This window comes from Haliaeetus albicilla, chromosome 6, assembly GCF_947461875.1.
Source record: "Haliaeetus albicilla chromosome 6, bHalAlb1.1, whole genome shotgun sequence".
Lineage (NCBI taxonomy): Eukaryota > Metazoa > Chordata > Aves > Accipitriformes > Accipitridae > Haliaeetus > Haliaeetus albicilla.
Window position 1 is genome coordinate 8,415,702 of NC_091488.1, and position 21,733 is coordinate 8,437,434.

A 21,733-nucleotide genomic window follows, 5' to 3' on the forward strand; every position below is an offset into this window, starting at 1 on the left:
GCTAGGGCCGGGGAGCCCCCACAGTCACGTCACCCCGCTTGTGCTGCACCCTGAACAAATCTTCTTTTGCCTGTTTCTACTAGCACCTGCTCCTGTACAAATATTTAACAAACACGACATTGCTACAAAGTGGTATTGACACAGGTAGGATATGATGGGCCCACAGCAAAGAGCACAAACGGCGAGTGGTGCAACGGGCCCTGTGAGAAATCTCTATCGGTAGAGTTTGACCAAGGAAAAGCTTCAGTGTCAGCCCACACCAAGCCCAGCCCTGGCTAGGACAACCAAAGCGAAGACTTTGCTTCTTGGTTTTCCCTTGTCTGCACAGCAGCACAGCTTACTCTCTGCTTCATATGCCTTTGTTTCTCTTTACCTTATTTGTGGGACTGAGAGAGTCTAACGCGAACGGAAGATGCTGTTTAATGTGAGGAACTTCTTCAGGATGGCAAAACTAACAGGGACCAGCAAGCAGCTGCTGCGACAGTTTTGGTAAGCTTATCGTTTAGTTTTGTCTGGCGTTCAGTGACAGTTAGTCAGAAATCTGGAGACAAAAGCAGCTGAATCGTGTGAAGGAGTGAGTGTTTCAGAGAAAGGCACTTCCTTTTCTGTATTTTTAGTGCCCTTTTGCCTCCCAAGGCAGCAGGTTCTACATCTTCGGGAGGCTGGAGGATTTTCCCTTTTAATGTCTGTGAAATGCTGTTAATTCTTTCTGTGGGATTTAGCAGCAAAGTCAAGATGGAATGTTTCTTCTTGAGGTCAGTGTACGCTGCAGGTACTGTAATCAATAAATAACTATCTGAATAAAGTACAGGAAATTCTTATGCATTTAGACAATTATCATGGCTCGTACCAGGGGGGAAATTCTCTCCTTGAAGCTGCAAGGTGAATCTCTGCTTTGGTATTTTTTTGTCTCTATATACACTGGAGGCATGCAGGAAAAGCATTATGTGATATGAGGTTCGAAGTTAATGAGGTAGATCTGGCTCCCTGACCTGGCTTTGGGTTCTTTCTTCAGCCGCATAGACGTGTCTGCCCCGTGCCTTCGTACCTGTATGGCAGTGTTTCAGTAAGCTGCTTCTCATAGAATCGTTTAGGTCAGAAAAGACCTTTAAGATCATCGAGTCCAACCATCATCCATGCCCACTAAACCATGTTCTGGAGTACCTTGTCTTCGTGCTTTTTTAATACCTCCAGGGATGGTGACTCAACCACCTCCCTGGGCAGCATATTCCAATGTCTGACAACCCTCTCAGTAAAGAATTTTTCCTAATATCCAACCTAAACCTCCCTTGCTGCAACTTGAGGCCATTTCCTCTTCTCATGCTTGTCACATCTCCAGAGTCAGGTTAAAATTAGACTTGAAACTTATTTCCACATCTTCCTATGTTTTTATGTCGGTGTCAATAAGAATAGCATTAACAGCGTTATGTAACAAATTATCAGTGCTGGAAGACAATATATGGCAATTTCACATTCACAGGAATCCTAATATGCAATAAGTCATTTTTATTTATCATTTCTACATTACATCAGATGAAAAACAAATGTTTATCCAAGTTCTGTGATTTATTTGCTACAGTTTTAAAGTGGTGATAATTTTTTTTATGGATTTTGGGTTTTCACTGCTGGCAACTTCCTCTGCTAGATGATAGAAAAGCAAGTTTGGAAAACAACTGCAGTAAAGCTGGTTTTCCAATAAAGTCATCCAATTTTTTAAGCTTCCAATATAATGTTTGTTATTTTTAGGGTTTTTTTTAACATTATATCATAATGTTGGCGTAAGCTATCACCACTGTCTATGATCATTACAAGTTAAGCACACTGTGGTTGATACTGCAGGGTAACATATCTATCAGTCTGTGCTAATGGTCCAAAGCAATTGCTGTCCCTGCTCAAAAAGGAATAAGCCAACTGCTTGACCATGCAATTCTGCGTGTTACATTTTAACTTTGGTATGTTGTCTCATGATCCTTCTCTGCAATTTATTTGTCTACTTCTGCCTCTCTTTCAGAGGATGTGGACAACAGGGAAGGGAACAGGTTTCTTGGAGGTCATAGCAATAAAACAGAATGATCATGGGAACATAGAGGTCAGGAGCAGACCTCTAGTCCAACTTTCTGTTTGTAGGCTGACAACAGCATATGAGGTCAGCTATGTCTTTGCTTAGCCACGTCTTGAAAATCTCCAAGGATGGTAATTCCAAATCCTCTCTGGGTAACCAATTTTAGTGCTTCACTATCTAGCAGTGCAGAAGTTAGAGGTGGATATTTCTTAGTCCAATTCTCAATCATGCTGAGTGGTAAAACAAGACCAATGAACAGAAGTTTTTGCTTGGCAGGTTGAGATTAGACAATCTCTTACTTCCTGGAAGGAACTGTAGGCTGCAATTAGAATCTTGAGGAGCAGCACCAAAGCTGCTCTGGAAACAATGCAGCAGAGTGAGAAACAGCAAGCAATTGCATAGATTTTAAAACAGGACAAGTATTTTTTTGTTCCCCCAAACTGGATAGAGTAGCAAATCCCTATTCTGAAAAATGATAATAATAAAAAGTTGCAGTTAGGATACTAATTTCCTTCAGAATATACACATTGAAGTTAGAGCCAATCCCTTGAATATTAACTAAGAGCCTTGGTATTCAAGGCTGGATTTCAGTAGCTTACCTTGGTAGGCTGTTTTTCATGCTATGGTGGAAGCTGCCTCATCCATGAATGCCCAGCCTTTCTTATAATGTCAGGTATACTCTATTCTGCAGCTGTTGAATGTAGAAGTGCAGGAAATAATTTTGCTAGCTCTGTAACACCCACTTCAAATTAAAAAATGGGGCATTTGAACGCTTCCAAACTGTTTCTAGGTTGTTTAACTCAGGTTGGAGGCAAGCATGGGGACAGAAGGATAACACTTATAGCAAAATATGTAACTTTATTTTACTAATCATTGCAATGCTATGAAGGTTAGTCTTTATGGCTTGTAGATGTGCATTATTTTTTTAAATGGTACTGCTACAAATATTTATCACTTAACTCACACATACAGTTCAGACTGTATTTCACTTAAGAATCAATTTTCAAGGACTCTCCAGGAAAATAGATGGGCAACATTACTCCAAACTTAGAAAACAAGAAATCCACTCCTTTATCTGTGTGGTACTACAGAAAAGTCTACCCCTTCTGCAGTTTGGGGTCTTGTGCAGACACTGGACTCTGATGGTGCACATTGATGGGCATCTTTGTGGTGCTTTGGCTTATCTTAGTGGTGGATCCTCTGGCAGTCTGCATAATCTCTGGAACACATTGCCCTGATATATGATGGCATATACTGCGTTCCAGCAATATTAATCTGTAGGGCATCTGCATGGGCTACTTCTTCATACATTCTCCATGTTTCCACTGTTACACATAATCCTTTTCACTGTGAAAAAAGTCTACTTAGTAATGGTGGTGGTATAATGTGTATCTAAAGCACTTTTAAGGTGTCCAGAAGGAAAACACACAGTATTTAGATATCTTCAGTTAAAGAAAAAATTCTGCTATATGATTTGAAAAGTTGTGCAGTTTGTACTGTGATGTCAAACGGACAGTAATAATGTGTGGTACCATTCCCTTAAGAGCTGCTTTCTTCCTCCGGTTTCAGTTGGAGCCTGTGCCACAAAATTCTGCAGAAAAAGTCTTTTCTTCCAGATTTAACTAATAGAACTGCAAAATCTTTAGAAGCCATAATAGGCCTATCCACTACCAGGGCTTTTATTCATTGGAATTAACAGAAGAATGAACAGAAATTCTGGGGTTTTGCCCTGAATTTTCCTAGCTGTGGGCTCCAGGGCTTGGCTATTGGCAGGTGCCGTAATGGAGCCTCAAAAGTGAGCTAGAGGGAAGCCTACTTGGGAATACAAAAGCAGGAGCTGCACTCAGTCCATTTGTTTGCATTGCTTTGGTCTCCATTTCATCAGATCAGTCTAAAAACGCTGCATTTAATTAAAAAGACATGTTTAGCTTGTACCCATCCAAACCTTAGCAAGAGTACAGTGCAGGCTGTGTTATGCTAAGGAGCGCTGTAGGTACAGTGTCAGAGATAGGGCTGAGCTGCCACTCTCCCTTACTAAGCCCTTCCTTTCTCTGTGGAAACACAGGCTTGTGTGTGACTTTCATTAAGACACTTCGTCTAAGCTAGGGGAAATTTGATCATATAACTTCTGTGGGTGATTATCAACATCCAATTTCATGTGACTCTGAAGTCGTAAATCTGGCTGGAGGCCAGAATACACTGAATAAATAAACTGCACATGCCCAGAACACCTCTTTGTGGTACGAGAAGGACCAGAGCACATGGCTATTTTGTTGGGGTTTTTTACCCTTTTCCGTAGCGTAATCAAGAGATTTCATACACATTTATAGAAATGCCACCATTTGTATCGGTGGGAGTGAAGCATGGCAAGTGTCTGCTCATACACAAAGCACAAAGGAGGGAGGAAGAACACCGCCATCCGTTCCTCGTATTCTGTGCCCCCAAAGGGCAGCTTTGAGGTCTATGCATAAGCCATTTCACCAAGCCCTGAATGGCTTTATGCATTTGGGTTTATTTGATTAGGCAGCATGCATTCAAGTCATATGCATATCAGAAGGTGAAAGAAACTACATCTAATGTACAGTTTATAATACAATTTGAGACACTGTTACAGTGGTGATTGATACAGTACATAGTGGCATGTTGTGTCTGTCTGACAGTAAAAGTTATTTAAAGTAATTAACACAGTCCATCAAGCTGATCCAGCTGCGTCAAATGAAGGGAGTGGGAGAGATTTCAGTAGAATTTAGTGTTGAATGACAAAAAGTGTACATTTTTTACTCTTTTGACACAGGTATGAGCCACCAGCTCAGATGAATGTTCATCTGAAAGGTCGTGACCTCCTTACTCTACAGAACTACACAGCAGATGAGCTGAAGTATTTGCTGTGGATGGCCTCAGATTTGAAACAAAGGATAAAGCACAAAGGAGAGGTAAAATGCTCTAACTGTCATTTAGGTCACTCAGATATTGAAATAAATATTGTTCTGAAGAATATTGGGAATGAGCCGTTCAGCTGTCTTGTCCTAAACAACATCACCTGAGCTCTTAAATACTGTAAATCATGGGCTACAAGTCAAAAAGCCTTCCTGTAAAGTGTTCAGAGATATTCTTTAAATACTTCAGAGGACTTTGCAAGTGAGAAGGTTAAACAGCTTTGCACAGCTAACTCCCTGTTGTCAGCTAACCCCATCCATCGACACATGGTGTACATGCAGCTCTAAATGCAGGAAATGGAAGACACTTCCCTGCATGGGATTAAATTAGTATCAGAGTTCTCCTTAATACTAGCTCAAATTCCGTGCCAAAATGCAGTTGCTTTTTGCCCTTAGAATTACTTCTTTCCCTTTAACCTTTCCACTGCTAATAAATTCCTTGAACTGCAAGAGAACAAAGCTATGGTTAAGAAAACACCTGTGTAACTTTTCTAGTGCTGAATTAAAATGTGAAAGAAGTATTTCACACTGTAGAGTGTATAATGACTATAAAATTGAAATGACTTCAACTTTCATGTTCCAGTATTTGCCTTTGATGCAAGGAAAATCTTTGGCCATGATTTTTGAGAAGAGAAGCACAAGAACAAGATTATCTGCAGAAACAGGTAGGTCTGAGCAATGGCACAGTTAGATTTTATATGAAGTTATATACTGTGAGTATGTACTAAATAACGCTGCATAATTTTGTATTTAGCAATTTCTACTCAGGAGAAACCTAAAGTTTGAAAGCTGTCGTGGTTTAACCCCAGCCAGCAACTAAGCACCACGCAGCCGCTCACTCACTCCCCCCCCATCCAGTGGGATGGGGGAGAAAATCGGGAAAAGAAGTAAAACTCGTGGGTTGAGATAAGAACGATTTAATAGAACAGAAAAGAAGAAACTAATAATGATAATGATAACACTAATAAAATGACAACAGTAGTAGTAAAAGGATCGAAATGTACAAATGATGCGCAGGGCAATTGCTCACCACCCGCCGACCGACACCCAGCCAGTCCCTGAGCGGCAAATTCCCTGCCCCCACTTCCCAGTTCCTAAACTAGATGGGACGTCCCATGGTATGGAATACATTGTTGGCCAGTTTGGGTCAGGTGCCCTGGCTGGGCATGAGAAGCTGAAAAATCCTTGACTCTAGTCTAAACACTACTGAGCAACAACTGAAAACATCAGTGTTATCAACATTCTTCACATACTGAACTCAAAACATAGCACTGTACCAGCTACTAGGAAGACAGTTAACTCTATCCCAGCTGAAACCAGGACAAAAGCAAAAATAGGAAAAGAATGGTAACTAATTGTGTTTCACCTTGCATATTAATGTCACAAGCACATCGCTTTGGTCACTGAAATTTTGCCAGATCATTCCAAAACATGATAGATCAGAAATAAAGTAACAGGCAGAAGTAAGCATTTCTGGTGTAAGCTCCTAGTTGTACTGGCAAGATGCACATTTCGTAACATCTATTTTAGTAAGCGTCACAAATTTAATTCTGTGCAAGCTCTAATAAGTATTTTTCTAATGTATTATGCATTACTGTTGTCACATTTCAGAGTATGTGTTTAGGCTGGGAATCATAGTAATGCCTTGATATAAATTAGGGAAAAAAAAATAACGTGATTACCTACAGGGGAAGATAACTTCATGGAGAGACTTCAGGGTATTAGCTTAATAAGATCAGGCACTGGAACATTATTCTTTTAGGATACAGTTCTGCAAACACTGAAACACATACATATCTTTATTTATATGGTAGTTTTTCTAAAGTCAGCAGAAATAAATCATTCATGTTCTTGCATGTTAGCAAGGAATAACTATGAATTGGTGATGCATCAAGGAAGGAGAAGCTTCCCCTTCCCACACTGAAGTTGACCCAGCATCCCTTAAGCTGACTTATCCCTAGTGAAGGGACAGAAAACTTGTTGAGTATTCACATTTCTTTACAATGTGTAAGGGATGAGGTAAAAATAATGGAAGGAAGAAGCAGATACGTTAACTGCCAGCATTTCTGAATTTGCCTTTGTATCCTCTGGCACAGCCATTTACCTGCTGATCCTGCTCTTTATGCAGACTTCTTGTTGCTTTCTGTTTTCTCCAGATAAGCAGGACTTATGAATGGGTTTTTCTTGTGCATTCCTTCTCTATGAAGACCACCCACCTTTTAATTCCAGAGTTTTTAGTCCAGTTTCTAGTAGCCTGTCATACTGGTACATAGGCAGGTAATGACAAATTCTCTGAATCTGTTTATCCTTCATGTTTCTCTGTTTAGAGGGAAGCACTATTTAGTCCTTGGCTATTGAATGCTTATGGAAGGGGGAAGCTCAGTAAAAGTTCAAATGAGTTAACTTAAGGATGGGAGTTAATGCACATAAATTAATCCAAGAGGGATTAAGCTCCAGTGAAATAAACCCAATTTATTTCTGAGTGAGAGCTTCCACAAGGGAGTTTAGTGCAGTTTAACTTCTGTGCATTAACTTCACACCTTCGGTTAATTGGTCTTAAGTACCCTAAACCTAAGACTTTGTTTCAAAGGCAGACTCAAATTTTTTCTGTCCATGGAAACTCTATACATTTCGGCTGCTTTTTAACATACATGATTTCTCCTGCGGATTTTCTAACTCAAAACAAATGTGGGGTCACATATGTTCCTTTTAGCTAAATAAGCTAATTGAATATCAATTTTCTAATGTTCAGTGAAAGTCGACATTGAAGTGGGTTGGAGTGTTTATTTATAAAATACCTGAGTCATCTCAAATAGCATTTCCCACAAGTTGCACCTTCAATATCTTGGAAGAGGTCACTTGTGGGACAAGGTTCTGGTGATGAGATTAATCTAAACAAACTTTGCAACTCTCAGGAACAACTAGATGAAAATCAGTGGGTTTCATTAAAAAGAAGTAGAGACTTGAAAAGCACTGATCACAAAATCTGCTTTGTGCAGTGTCTAGGAGATTGTTGCCTTATATTAACACCACAGAAATCTTTTCAGAAGTCCTGCTGTCCCTATGCCTATAAAGAACACCATTACTGAAAAATAAATAAACAGAATCACAGAATGGTTGAGGTTGGAAGGGACTTCTGGAGGTCATCTGGTCCAACCCCCCTGCTTAAGCAGGGTCATCTAGAGCCAGTTGCGCAGAACTGTGTCCAGAAGGCTTTGAATAGCTCCAAGGACAGAGACTCCACAACCTTCTGGGGCAAACTATGCCAGTGCTCAATCACTCTTTCAGTAAAAAAGTGTTTCCTGATGTTCAGAGGGAGCATCCCATGTTGCAGCTTGTGCCCGTTGAACCACTGAAAAGCACCTGGCTCCATCCTCCCTGCACCCTCCCTTCAGGTATTTATATACATTAGTAAGATTCCCTCTGAGCCTTCTCTTCTCTAGGCTATGCAGTCCCAGCTCTCTCAGCCTTTCCTTATATGAAAGATGCTCCAGTCCCTTAGTCATCTTCATGGCCCTTTGTTAACATAGACATACTGACTCTCTCCAATATATCCATGTCTCTCATACTGAGGAGCTCAGAACTGGACACTCCAGGTATGCCTTCACCAGTGCTGAATAAAGGATCACCTCCCTCCACCTGCTGGCAATACTTTGTCTAGTGCAGCCCAGGATACCATTTGCTAGCTTTGCTGGTAAGGCACACTGCTGGCTGATGTTCAACTTGGTGTCTACCAGGACCCCCAGGTCCTTTTCTGCGATGCTGCTTCCCAGCTGGGTGCCCGCCATCATGTACTGGTGCATGGGGTTGTTCTTCAGGTGCAGGACTTTGCACTTCTCCTTGCTGAAGTTAATGGGGTTCCTGTCAGCCGATTTCTCCAGCCTGTCAAGGTCCCTCTGGATGGCAACACAACCTTCTAGCGTATCAGCCACTCCTCCCAGTTTTAAGTCATCAGCAAACTTGCTGAGAGCACATTCTGCCCCATCATCCAGATCATTAATGAAGATGTTAAACAGGACTGGACTCCTAGGCTACACTGCTAGTCACTGGCCTCCAAATAGACTTTGTGCCACTGATCACCACCCTGTGAGCCTGGCTGTTCAGCCGGTTCTTAACCCACCTCACTGTCTGCTCATCCAGTCCGTACATCAACAGCTTGTCTATGAGGCTTTTACGGGAGACAGTGTCAAGGGCTGTAATGAAGTCCAGGTAGACAATAGCCACTGCTCTCCCCTCATCTACCAGGCCAGTCATTTCATCACAGAAGTTTATCAAGTTCGTCAAGCATGACTTCCCCTCGGTGAAGCCACGTTGACTACTCCTGATGATTTTCTTGTCCTTAATCTGCTTGGAAAAGGTGTCCAGATTAGCTGCTCCATTGCCTTTCCAGGAATCAAGGTGAAGATGACCAGCTTGTAATTCTCTGGGTCCTCCTTCTTGCTCTTCTTGAAGACAGGAGTGACACTTGCTTTCCTCCAGTCTTTGAGCACTTCTCCCAGTCTCCAGGATCAATCAAAGATTATCAAAACATTAATTTATGATGCATTGTAAGAGAACAGTTGATATTTGTGGCTTTTCCAACATACTGTGCCTCTAAACTGTTTTATTCTGATGATGTTGCAACTGTACTGAATAATGTACAGCTCCTTGTGGTATAATTCATTGCCCCTTTACTCTCTTGAACAAATATAATCTTGCCCTAATGCATATTTCTGAAACCTGTATTATTTTACCATTTCTAAGAGTAGTAGTGGTGTTGTAAGTTTAATGAAGAACTACAAGTAACTTCCATAGGGTATTGGCAAAGCAAATCCAGTTTTGTGGAGCCTACTAGATTTATTGCTATCACTGGCTATTATATTGGAAAATGTGACATCTCTGCTATTATACTGGAAAATGTCATCTGTTTGCAGTCAGAGTCCCATACCCATTCTGCATAAAATCTTGTGTACTTTTTGAAAACAAAGGTATTCCACATGGTCATATATTACTTGTAAAATAAACATCCTCAGGCATGGCATAAAGGTGAATGCCCTGGTTTTGTTATAGCTTTGGTGTAAAATATTCTGATTGTCACTGTTGCTTTTAAAATATACAGCTGCAGTTACATTTTAGTGAACAAGTCATAAATAAATCCAACCATTTCAGAGATGCTGAATGCAGACAATATGTCACAGGGTAAAAATGGAGAGGAAACAATACAGGCAGAAAAGCTCTGTATACCTTCTTTTGTTGTGCACTGGAATATACAAGATCTTAACAGCTTTACAGGGGTTCACTGCCACTGGCTTTAGTGGAATTACTCCCAACTCACTCCTCTTACACAGCGAGGTGAGAGAAACATGATGTCCATGCCTGAAGACTACTAAATACTGTCACAGAAATTGCATCACTTCGTATATTCCAATATAGTGGGGATTGTATTACATGGCAGGAGTATAGGGTCTGGTTTTTGTTGGAATGGCTAGTATTATTTAGCTTGGCCACGTTACTGGGAGGGCAAGAGTATTCTTTTAGCTTACTCTCTGTTTAGAGGGGTAGCTTTAAAAAACTGCTTATGAGTTTTTAGGCTTCTACTTTAGGAATATTCTTGTAATTGCTGCCTAGAAGACTTCTTTGGTTTCAGTCTAAACTGAAAAATACTTTCTATGGCAGGCAGTGAGGAAACTAACAAATCCAAATCCAGATGTCTTGAAACATAAAAAAGGATCCGTCCTTTGAGTTTCAGAAGATGGCTGTGTATGTCTCCTGGTGTGGGCAGGGCAGCCCCGCAACCATGTATCCAAGATGTGAACCAGAGGATTTACTTTGGCCCACTTACTTACCCAATGTAGCAGGGACAGGCTGGAATGGAGGTCTAACCTATGTCTGTACAACCACCAGCACCCGTGTCCTATGTGAAAGAGTTTGCATAAGTGGCCTCAATAGTGTGCCACAGCCTGAGGCATAAAACTGTCCATTTTTGAAAACTAACAGTAGTGAGAAGTGTGGACAGGAGATAATAATCTATTCTGGCTCTGCAGTATGAACATTTAATACAGTTTGTTGATGACACCAAGATTCATATAAACAGTTAGCATGTGGCTTTGGATATGACTAGCTTGTGACAACAAAGAGGATTAGATCTTCCAGTTTAACACAGCACTCCCGTGTGTGCTTATTTGCTGAATTGGTGCCTGCATAGCTTCAGAAGTTTGGGGTTTTTTTTCTTTCTACTAGTAGTCTGGATGAAAGAATCTGAAGCAAAGATTCTGTCTCTGCAGCTATATACAAAAGTAGAGCACAGAGCTTCTGTATTTCCAGATGGAAAGTTTTGGATGGAAATATGTTCCCAGGCCCTGCACAGATGGCCAGTTCATGAGCGGAAAGCCCAACACATTAGGACTCTGCTATGTACACAGACTCCAGGTGGTAGCTCTGACTGGGCTGCCTGACGTCTGGCAATTCTGAATAAATGGCCAGATTCCTCTTTTTCTACCTGGACATCATTTATAGAAAACAGAACATGTCCATGGGAGCCTCCCTGGACTGTGAAACATCTACCGAAGTGTATGCATTTAGAAGCCTAAAATGCAAGGCTATTGTATTGTGTGGAACTTGCAGGGATAAATCACTGACATAATTGTATATGACTTTGAAATTAGCCACAAGAAGCTGGACGGGAAAAGTTACTACAAATGACATGTCATTGAATAGATAGGCTGTAATGTCTAGGCAACAGTTGGCATACACATTCCAATAAATACAGTGTTTGTGTCTGAGCTGCAGAGAGGAGGTGAAAGTATTTGAGGAAACCTAAACATTTTTCCTGCCTTAATACAAAAATGCTTCTGAATAACCAAGAAGGAGGGCAAAGCAACCAGCAAATGTATAGTGCTTTTCTAACAGCAATAAGTAACAGTAGAATGAGTGATGCTTCATTCTTAAAGGTTTGCTGTGTCTAACGCTAATCTTGTTGGGATTTGGAGCAATCCTTAATGATGACAAAGGGAAAGTAGAATCAGGCCCATTCAATAAAATGAGTATACACTGGCTGGACAGAGCAGAGATTTCCCCTTCAGGTAGGGTCTGGAGCATCATTATTTTTAATCTGACTTTTAAGGAAATTGAGGCAGTCAAAAGGGAATGATTTTGCAGTATTATTTTTATCTACTGCATTTTAAAATCTAGAGAGTAGCTGAACTGATGCAAAGTGGAAGACCTCACCTCAACCCTGCTGCCCACATGGGATGCAAGTTAATAAGGGCTTCTCTGTGTTAGGGGCCCAGTTGTGCAGCTGAGGCCTGCCACCTGAACCTAGTTGCTTGGTTTTATCTGTGAAAGGTTTCAGTGTTCACTCGTGGTTTAATCTTTTTTTGAAGAGTAGCTGTGGGATCAACTTTTAAAATCTTTGACAGGCCTGTACAAACATCATGTTGAAGCTGCAGTCCTGGAGATGTCTGCAGTGCCATCTAATGGCTACAACCAGCCGAAGCAGCTTTTAACCTTTTTATCTCTTTTTTTTTTTTTTTCTTTCTTTCCTCTTTTTTTTTTTCCCCTCCCTTTTTTTTTTTAACAGCACGAAATTTATTAGCACCTCCACAGTTTGATAGAGAAAGGGGGGTCTCTGCTCTTCTGTGCTGTATGCAGCCTTTCTCTTCCTGGCAATAAAAATAAGATCGGCTTTCTTCTAGATTTTTGTCACAGCAAAAGGCTCACTCCCCGCAGTGTTATCTCAACAAGGTTGGTTTGTCCACACCAAGATTCTCTGGAAATTTCCTCCATCATGGATATTAGTGAGAGGGCAAGATCTCCCTGACAATTTCACTAGAAGGGAGTTGTTCTTATGCAGAAAATCTTCCCCAGTGCACAGAAAATGCCTTACAACACTACTTGTAGCCCAGTTAAAATCCTACACTTTGTACATCCCCAGTTGTAGGACCCTGTGTCCTGTGCTAGGTTTATGCTAAACCATTTGTGGCAGTTCATAAAACAGCCCCCCTCAGGTCCCATCCTCCCAATACGTGGCCATGACAGACTTTACACTGAGATTCGATGGAGGGAGGCTTTAGGCTTGAACCAGGCAAAGGCAGAGAGACTCAAGTGTTCGTGAAAAAAGCTGTTTTCCTCCCTGTGTCGGCTGGTTGCTTGTGGTAGCTTTCTAGTGGTGGTGCAACAAAAATAAGGCAGGACAGAACTTGAAAGTTGCCATTAGCATGTGTCCAAAATACTGTCCAGACACCTTTTAAGTTCCCCAAAATGTTTTATATTCTTAAATGATGCTCAGATCTTGCTATGGTTTCCTGTTCAGGAATGGATTTCATTCTTCAGACCTAATCCATCCGGTTCCTTGGCTCACCTTGTAAACTCTTAACTATTGCAGTGTGGAGGGGTGCTGGCAGTGCCTGAGATCTTTCCTTTTCTCTCTGTCCCATTATAATTTTTAAGGCACTTGGTCATTTGTGACCAAGATCAAGTTTGTTATAGTGTATAAGAAGACTTAGGGTTTTCTATCTGAATGACTGTACTTGAAGCTTCTTGCAAGGATGTGGAGTTATACCTAGTGACTCAGATGGGCCTTATAGGATGCTAAGTCCCTTGAAGTGGAAATTCAGCATGATGAATGGATTACCTAGCTCTTAACAAGGAGCCACAGTGATGCTTTTGGCAATATGTAGCCTTGCAGCTTGAATGACTGTTCCTGCGAACACAGATCAGAACTCATGCCTAAGGATTTCGGCAAAGCATCACATTTGGGTGGTTTTATTCCAAAATACATTTATTTGTGTCTTATGTGTCAAACTTTATGTGTTTGAAACATTTGGATGCCCTGCTGAGTTTTACTTTTATTACTGCAAATATCTTACATGAAGAAGATTTTGAATCTTGGCTGTAAATATGAGGTGCTGGTGCTTGCTTTCTTTTTTTATTTGTCCTCACTGTAGGATTTGCTCTCCTTGGAGGACATCCTTCCTTCCTTACCACACAAGACATACATCTGGGCACTAATGAGAGTCTCAGAGATACAGCAAGGTTGGTAAAATGTCACTTGATTGATCACTATGTGTTTGGCAGTTTATCAGGCTGCAACCTGTCTTACATAATTTTGGAAGCTAATATTTTCTTTCTGGAAAATGTCAGAAGGCACTCCAAATTTCTTAAATATTTACAAATCAGCTCACAGAATCTGTAGTTCAGTACACCATCATTTCATCCACTCTAGCTCTCCAAAATGTCTCACAATGAGAAATATTTTTATCAAATTAGGCATATATAGTGTTAAGGAGGGTGACAGTCACACAAACGGAAACATTTTATGACCCTCAGTAGTAGTATAGCTCCACTGATGACAGCACATACATTCAAACAAGACTAGAACCTTCTGGTTCTGTTGCTCCTCATGGAGCTAGGAGTACAGCTGACTGGCAAATCAAAAAGCAAAATAAAAAAGCAAAGACTTTTTTTATCTTAGTTAGTCCAGCTTCTGGTGGGCCTTAGTCTACGTGCAGTGACAGGGTGGCACTGAAGGCCACTCTGATCCCCCTATTTCAGCAGCACCAAACTTGACCAACACTTTGCAGCCAGTTTCTGATTTCATGTGCCCTCCTCCACAGCTGTACACACTGTCAGGACTGCTGTGGAGGCTGGGCTATGGCATTATTCTCTTACTGGCACCCTTGGAAGATCTTAATCATGCCCAGTCCCATGCATGCAGGGATGGGTAGCTAGCAGCCTATCCCCATTGCCACTGCAGGGAAGAACTGAGCTCAAGGTTTTTCTCCGGTGGATTCCCTCTGATGTTGCAGAAAGTAGGCACAACATGAGGTTATCTTTTGCAGGTGCTCTTGCTGTTTTTCGTAGCACTCCGTGTATTAAAGACGCATCCCAGCTCAGTATTTTGCTGCTTTCTAGGCAGCTCTTTTGCAGCCTGAGGTCAATTCAGTCAGGCTCAGCTGTTGGAAGGTTACTAGTGTCTGAAAGGTCCTTTTCGTTCTGGTGAAAGATGCAGTGTCAAGCTTTTCAGGCTCAATTCAAAATAGGCAATTGGCCAGCTGAGGTTCCATTGCCTCTGCTGTATACTACAGTTTTCACTGTCAGTGGGATTGTTTGAGAACTATGTTGCTGTTCTGTCTGTGATGAAATCCAAGAAAAATGTAAGAAAAAGACCAAACATTTGAACATTTTAGATTTTCCTTTCATGCTTTTAACTACTGAAGTGTAAGACATACGAGTGTTGATAATAGAAAGTCAAAATTTCAGTCTCTTGAGGCTTGAAAGTACTTAGCTCTCACTCCCTGCTAGATACGTAACTCTGCCAGTATCCAAGTAAGCTGCAACAATAGTGTTTAGATGTTTCAACAAAAGTGCGTCCCACTGCCATGTTTTAGTAACTACAAGTTTAAAAGATTCAAAAATCATGTAAACTTGTGGGCCTACAAAGGGAACAGATTAATCTGAGGCTTAACAGTCAACTCTGAGGTATATTAGGCCACTATGTCCAGTGGCCACTGTGTCCAGTTCAGCAGTGCTCATACACTGTCATAGGATTCAAATACATCCCCTCAAAAGAAATTCTTCATACATCATGGGACATAGCCCCAGTTTTAAGCAGGACAGCTATAGCTTCATCAAAGTGTGCCATTTAAATGCCTCAAAGCACATGCATCTATGCTACAACTCTACTGGCATGAGAGATGGAGGATTTTTCAAGTCAAATATACATAACTCACTTTATGTCACATTAAAGGTGAATGCGAAACCTGTCAAAGGTAAATCCCCGATGCTGATATGAATAAGTATTATTTCCCAAGCATCTTGCCTTTTCTTCCATTCTCACTGGACTGTTGTAAGCAGAGAGCCTCTCAGCTGAGCAGGGGTAGGAGGAGAGGATGCTGACAGAGGGCACAGTAGGAGGGAGATGGGAGACTGCTGCTGAGAGACTGGGGCTGAAAAGACAGAACCTGACATGGTGAGCAGGGCTACCGACACGGCAGGCTGGAAAGACAAAGAGCAGCTGTTTACATCAGCTTAAAGGAACTGAAATTGAGAAGGGATGGGACGCACCAGAGCAGTGGGGAATGAATGAAAAAGTGCAGAGGTGTCACATTTGGGAAGGAGTGGCTTCAGGCTCCAAGGCAAAATGAGGTGGAAGGATTGCAGGTGAAGCCAAAAGAAGGGTTGACTTACCAGGGCCAATGTGAAATTGCACTGTGGCACTTGTGAATGGGAAAGGAAAGACAAGTGGCGAGAGTCTTCAGAGCAGTATGTCAGGGTGCCATGTGGGCTGGTGGCTCCTTGGGAACTAGGGAGGCTCGGCTGCCAGGAGCTACCCCTGGGTCAGGCAGGGCAGGGCCTTGTCAGCCAGCACCCATTCCCCTGCTCCCAGCCAGGGAGCAGGGCAACTGGGAGGCAGCTGGGGGCAGCCACATCCCAGGGCATCGGGCACCTCTGTGGGGATGGGTGTGAACCAAGGCCAGGCTGGGACATCAGCCTACAGCGGGGGGTCCAGGTCAGGATCAGCATGGACATGGTTACAAAGCAGCAAGAGATGTGACTCCCAAGAGAAGGGGGCTGTCTGGGAGCCTCCTCTCCCCCCTGACATCAGAGTGATGAGGGGTAGCCCTCAGCTGCGCTATTGCAAAGTTGGTTCTGAGCCCCAGCAGCCGAACCTCCAGGAAGGGGAAGGATGTGGTCAGGGCCCTTACATGGTGCTCCCCTTCAATAACCTCTCCAAGCACCATCCCACCAGACATGCAGAACTGTCATCCAGAGGCTCTTGGGCATTCCTGCAGCAAATCCAGGTATGTTCTGGTACACAAACGGACAGGCTTTTATAGTCCAGTTTTCATTTCTTCTTCTTCCCAAATGGGATAATAAAGGGCCATTAAATCTTTGGTTCACAGTCTCTCGAATGACCTTTGTTTGCACAAGCAAACAGGAAAAAGAAAGACAGTAAGCTACAAGAAATAAGGCAAAAAGTAGAAGCAAGCAAATCTTCCAGCCATTCTGGAGGACTCCCCATTCTGTGGAGAAAGCTCCCACAATACCTAGTTCCCATGCAAGCCTTCAGCCCCTTGTTTCTCTGTCACTGCTTGCTCTTCCGGGACAAGTACCTATTTAGGACCCTGACCTGGGTATTTTGCTCCTCTGCTGAGTTACAGCACTTGCCTGCTACAGTGGAGTGAGGGCTTTCCCAAGTCATTACAGACCCCCATGTGCTCTGCTTCATTCCTGATCTCATTAGCAGAATTATTATTGACTTTGCATAATCAAGGCTGAGCGGTTTACCCAAAAGAACAACCTGAGTGTTAATTTCTTGGCATTTCTTGTGAATGAAGGGTAACATGCCAACCTCATTCAGTTAATGTAAGAATAAAAAAGAATGCCTGTAGTAGACCCAGAGGGTATTTCAAATATTTACAGCCATATGTCTAGGGCTCTGAAGGCCTTAGAAGTACTTGAGATTGAGACTTAAAGCAAAAGGGGCACAGTTCTATGTAAGTCCCAGCTTTTATTAGAATTGCTGCAGGTAAGGGTTGAAAGCATTTCTGCTGTGAACATATTTTTAGTGACTTATTACCTGCTCATAATACAGTTCTTCCATGCTTCACAAGACATTTACATTTATGCTGACACAGTAGCAAAAAGTTACCACCCATTAAGGAGCTCTAAGCCTTTCAGTGCTGTTTAGCATGCCTGATATATTACGTGAAATGAAATATAAGTACTGTATCTGTATTTTCCACTGTGGAGCAATTCCATTGTGCACCACTATAGCTCAGTGGCCATAAGGTTCAGTGACAGCACTGAAGAACTCATAGGATGATTTTACCAGTCCACTGGCATTATTAGGGGATGAATCTCTGCGTCTATGGGGAACAGGTTTACTTCTCACTGCTTACCGAGAACACATCCACCATATGCCCCTGTAAGACTATGAATGACAATGAAGTAGTATTGTCAGAAATTTAAACCTTTTGAATGGGTATATATTTTCAAAACAAAACCAAAACTATGTTGGATAGCAATATTCTACCCAAAATATATGCAAGTGCCTCATTTTCAAATTCAGAGATCAGCCACACCAAAAAGGCATACTTTTATTTGTGTTTAATTTTGGATTCCTCAGAGGATACACTTGAGTAAAAATTTCCAGCTTTTTTCTGTAGAAATAAAAATTATTTTGAAAAGAGAGATATGCAGCATTCCAATACACTCATGTATTTTCAAGCTCTGGGATTTTGAAATTTATAGGCTCACAGTCTTGCAAAAAGACTGAAAAGAGAAAAAGACCTTATAGTTAGTGATAACATAGGAACCTTAAATGGAAAGTCACCTGATGAGCCTGTGCTTACTCCCCCTCACCTTCCCAAACTTCTTTACTAAAGACTCTTGTCTAGCCAGGTCTTTTTTCCTATGCAATTCCCAGCCTTACATGGTTTCCTTCAAATTGATTTGATTACAGGAGACTTCATCTCCTCAGATGAGATTTTGTTGGTTTTTGGGGGGGGGGGTTGAGTTCAATTTGGTTTTGATTTCACAAAGTACAAACCCAGTTTCCACCTGGGTTTCCTACTATAAGATATGACATCTAGAAATGCTGGCAGAGGGACTGTCTGGTGTCTTGCTGCTAAGTGTCTAGTAAATCTAGTATCTACTTTCAATAGATTAAGGAAGAAAATCCAGCAGTTTTCACTAGTTAGTAATTGATTGTGACTGAATTTCCTCTAATGGCATACCCTGTAAAGGAACCATCTTCTTTAAATTCTTTATCAGTCAAGTCGGGTAGGAATCAGCTGTCCTGACATCCTAAAAAAAGTCTAAGAAAAATAGGCAATTTCCCAGTATGATTGCTTCTTTTCCTTGACTGGTGGGACTGGCTATGTCTTGTTTCGGGTGGACACCTGTTAGATGGCTAACAAAAGGGACCATGCATCCCATCCCTGATGACTAGTTCAGAACAGAACAGGTTTTCCACAGTCACATGTTTCAAGCTAGAATAAACACACACACACAGAAAAAGAAACTCAAGAACTAGGAAGAAATAATGGCACAAACAGCAACTGTTCGAATACTTTGCAATCAGTAAATACCTTGTTCAGTTGCTTCTTTTTACTTGGAGCTGCTACCAGCAGTCTTTTCTTCAGAGAGAGCTCTACAGGGAATCTTGTAATATTTTATAAGAGTTTTGCTTGTGTGAGGCATGTCTTGTGTCCGTAGAAAATATTTGTTACTGACTTCATCAAAAGATTTGTCTGTGTAAAGTCCATGGCATTAATAGCCACAAGAGGAGAACCAGAATTCTTCATGGCTAATCAGGAAGATAGATACTGCAAGAATTTTTCATAGTCTTCTATTCAGTCTCTTCCTTGTTTTGTTTTAAAGTCCTATTAGAGATAACATAAAACCACACAAAATGCTACTTCAAAGTCAGGCTTCAGGGCCTGATTAAAACACAGAAATGCAGACAAATGCAGAGTTCCAGTCCCTATTTAATTTATCTAAAGAATTCAGAGCATACCAATATACTATGCTAATCCACTGTGCTAATCTCTGAGTCTTTCACACTTTGGCAAATGAGGCTAAGGCCAGAGTGGCACAGTGACTCCTGCATGCCCCTAGCAGTATGCTGAGTTTCAAATTTGAGCATTACTTTAGTGCTGCTACCATGTGTGTCAATACACAGGTGTGTAGGTAGGAGAAAGAACAGGCTGGTGGTGTTGGCCTCCTGTTTCTGTGTTCATTAAGATCAGTAAATAATTGTGGTAATCTAAGACAGATCTGTCTAATCCTCACAAAGTCCAGGCTACCATACAGGAACACTGTGATATTCAGTCAATGCTACATTTGTTCTTTGCTAAAAGACTCCAGAAATCTTATACCTTATCTCTTCTGAAGTTATCAAATTCTTCAAATGTTACAGTGTTACACCATCTCTTATCTTAGTTCAGATACCTTAACATTTATTGATGTTACTTCTGTAGCTACAATCAAACACTAAAAAGAAAAAAAACATAAAATACAGCAGCAGTTTTCATTTACTTACTATAGTTTGTTAATAAGTAAAACTTCTTACTTATTAGCAGCTTGTAAAATATCTGCATTTAAGTGTGCTATGCAGGCATGATAAATTATTCAGATAGCTGAAAAAATTGATTCATTACCACTTCTCATTAATATTTATGTGTTGCATGCTGAAGAGTGCAACAGGGATATATTTATTATGTTTGACTTGGGTATTTTCTGCCATCCTCCAGGGTGCTGTCCAGCATGACAAATGCAATCTTGGCTCGAGTTTATAAGCATAATGATCTGGACCTAATGACAAAAGAAGCCACGATCCCAATAATCAATGGATTGTCCGATTTATACCATCCTCTCCAGATTTTAGCTGATTACCTAACTCTTCAGGTAACAATATAATCCCTGTTTAATAACAATTTTTTTTGCTAAGTCTTGGTCTTGGTAAGTATTTGGGGATGTGAGGTTCAAAACCACTTATTCCTAGGTTTTTCTAAGTGGTAATTATATGACACTTGTTATTTAAAGAGATCTTCATCCAGCAATGTAATTAAGGACCTGTTTAATTTAAAACAATTACCTAGTCCTATCAGCTGTCGTGGGACTGAAGTTAAGCATAAAATTAAGTACTTCATTGGAATTAGGCTGCAATTAAAAACATGTGCAGGGGGCTTTACATATTAAGATAAAGGTGAGATGTTGGCTCAACCAAAGCCAGTGGAAGTTTTTCCACTGACTTAAAAAAACTCAGTAGTTCACTCTTGATTCCTCCATAACCTATGAACAGTTTAAAAGGAATGACTATTCATATATTAGGAAATCGGTTGAACAAATTTGTTTTGAAAAGCCAGTTAATGCTAGCAGTGCAAACGCCTAGTGTTCAGGCACTTAAACCTATTTAAACTTTGCTCACATCAAAGAAGAGTTAAAAAAGATCATATTTTGTAGTTTAATCTAATGAAATAGTTGATTTGACAGCAGGATAATGTTTTACACATAGAATACCAGATGTTTATCTGTGAACAGAAGGACTATGCTGTTTTACAATCAATTGAGGAACTGGCTTATAAAAAAGATTATTATACTGCAGTGCTGGTTGACAACTATGATGAACTCCTCTGACCTTGTTTACTTTCTGAATGAATAAAAATCACACTGCTTTAAAAAGGGAGGGCAGAATAATTTCCTGATTCATTCAGCTGTGTTTCTCAGCTGTCAAAGACTGTTGTGGGACATTCAGTATATGGAAAAAGATCCAGTGAGAGTAATATTAAAATATTCATGCCTTAAATTTTAAATACTGAAAGACTCATATGTTTAGTGGAAATTACTTCTTCCTTACTTTGATGAGTATTTTTCATAAAATTTTTGATACTTAAAGTGAAGAGACCAGCAAAAATTGGTGAACTTGAGACTAAAATGTTTCACATACCTCAGGATAAGGTACATTTGTGAGATCACATTGAACCAGCTTCAATGAACTGTTCAAATTACGTAAGACAGAAAGCTGTAATGAGAATGCCATCAGTCATTAAATGTCATAATTTCATTTAAACACTGTGTGCAACTGTAAACCAGGTGGAACTTATGGTTGTGTTTTGCAGGGGGTTCTATCTTGCAAACACCTTATTTATTAGCATTTTATCACTTGTGAATAACAGGCTTCAGGATTAATCTGTGACTCATAGTCTACATGACTGTTGGTATCTCTGCCCCTAAACCTGTTTTTTTTCTG

The 21,733-nt window shown here is 40.9% G+C and overlaps 1 protein-coding gene across 1 annotated transcript in view; it reads left to right on the forward strand.

Moving 5' to 3' along the window:
• The first annotated feature begins 412 nt into the window (after nt 1–412).
• Nucleotides 413–21,733, forward strand: part of OTC (ornithine transcarbamylase) — a 32,532-nt gene continuing 11,211 nt past the window's right edge. Inside the window, exons 1-5 of the mRNA XM_009925888.2 lie at nt 413–489; nt 4,857–4,995; nt 5,582–5,663; nt 13,923–14,010; nt 20,235–20,388. Coding sequence (XP_009924190.1) covers nt 413–489; nt 4,857–4,995; nt 5,582–5,663; nt 13,923–14,010; nt 20,235–20,388 — 540 coding nt within the window. The remainder of the gene's footprint in view (nt 490–4,856; nt 4,996–5,581; nt 5,664–13,922; nt 14,011–20,234; nt 20,389–21,733) is intronic.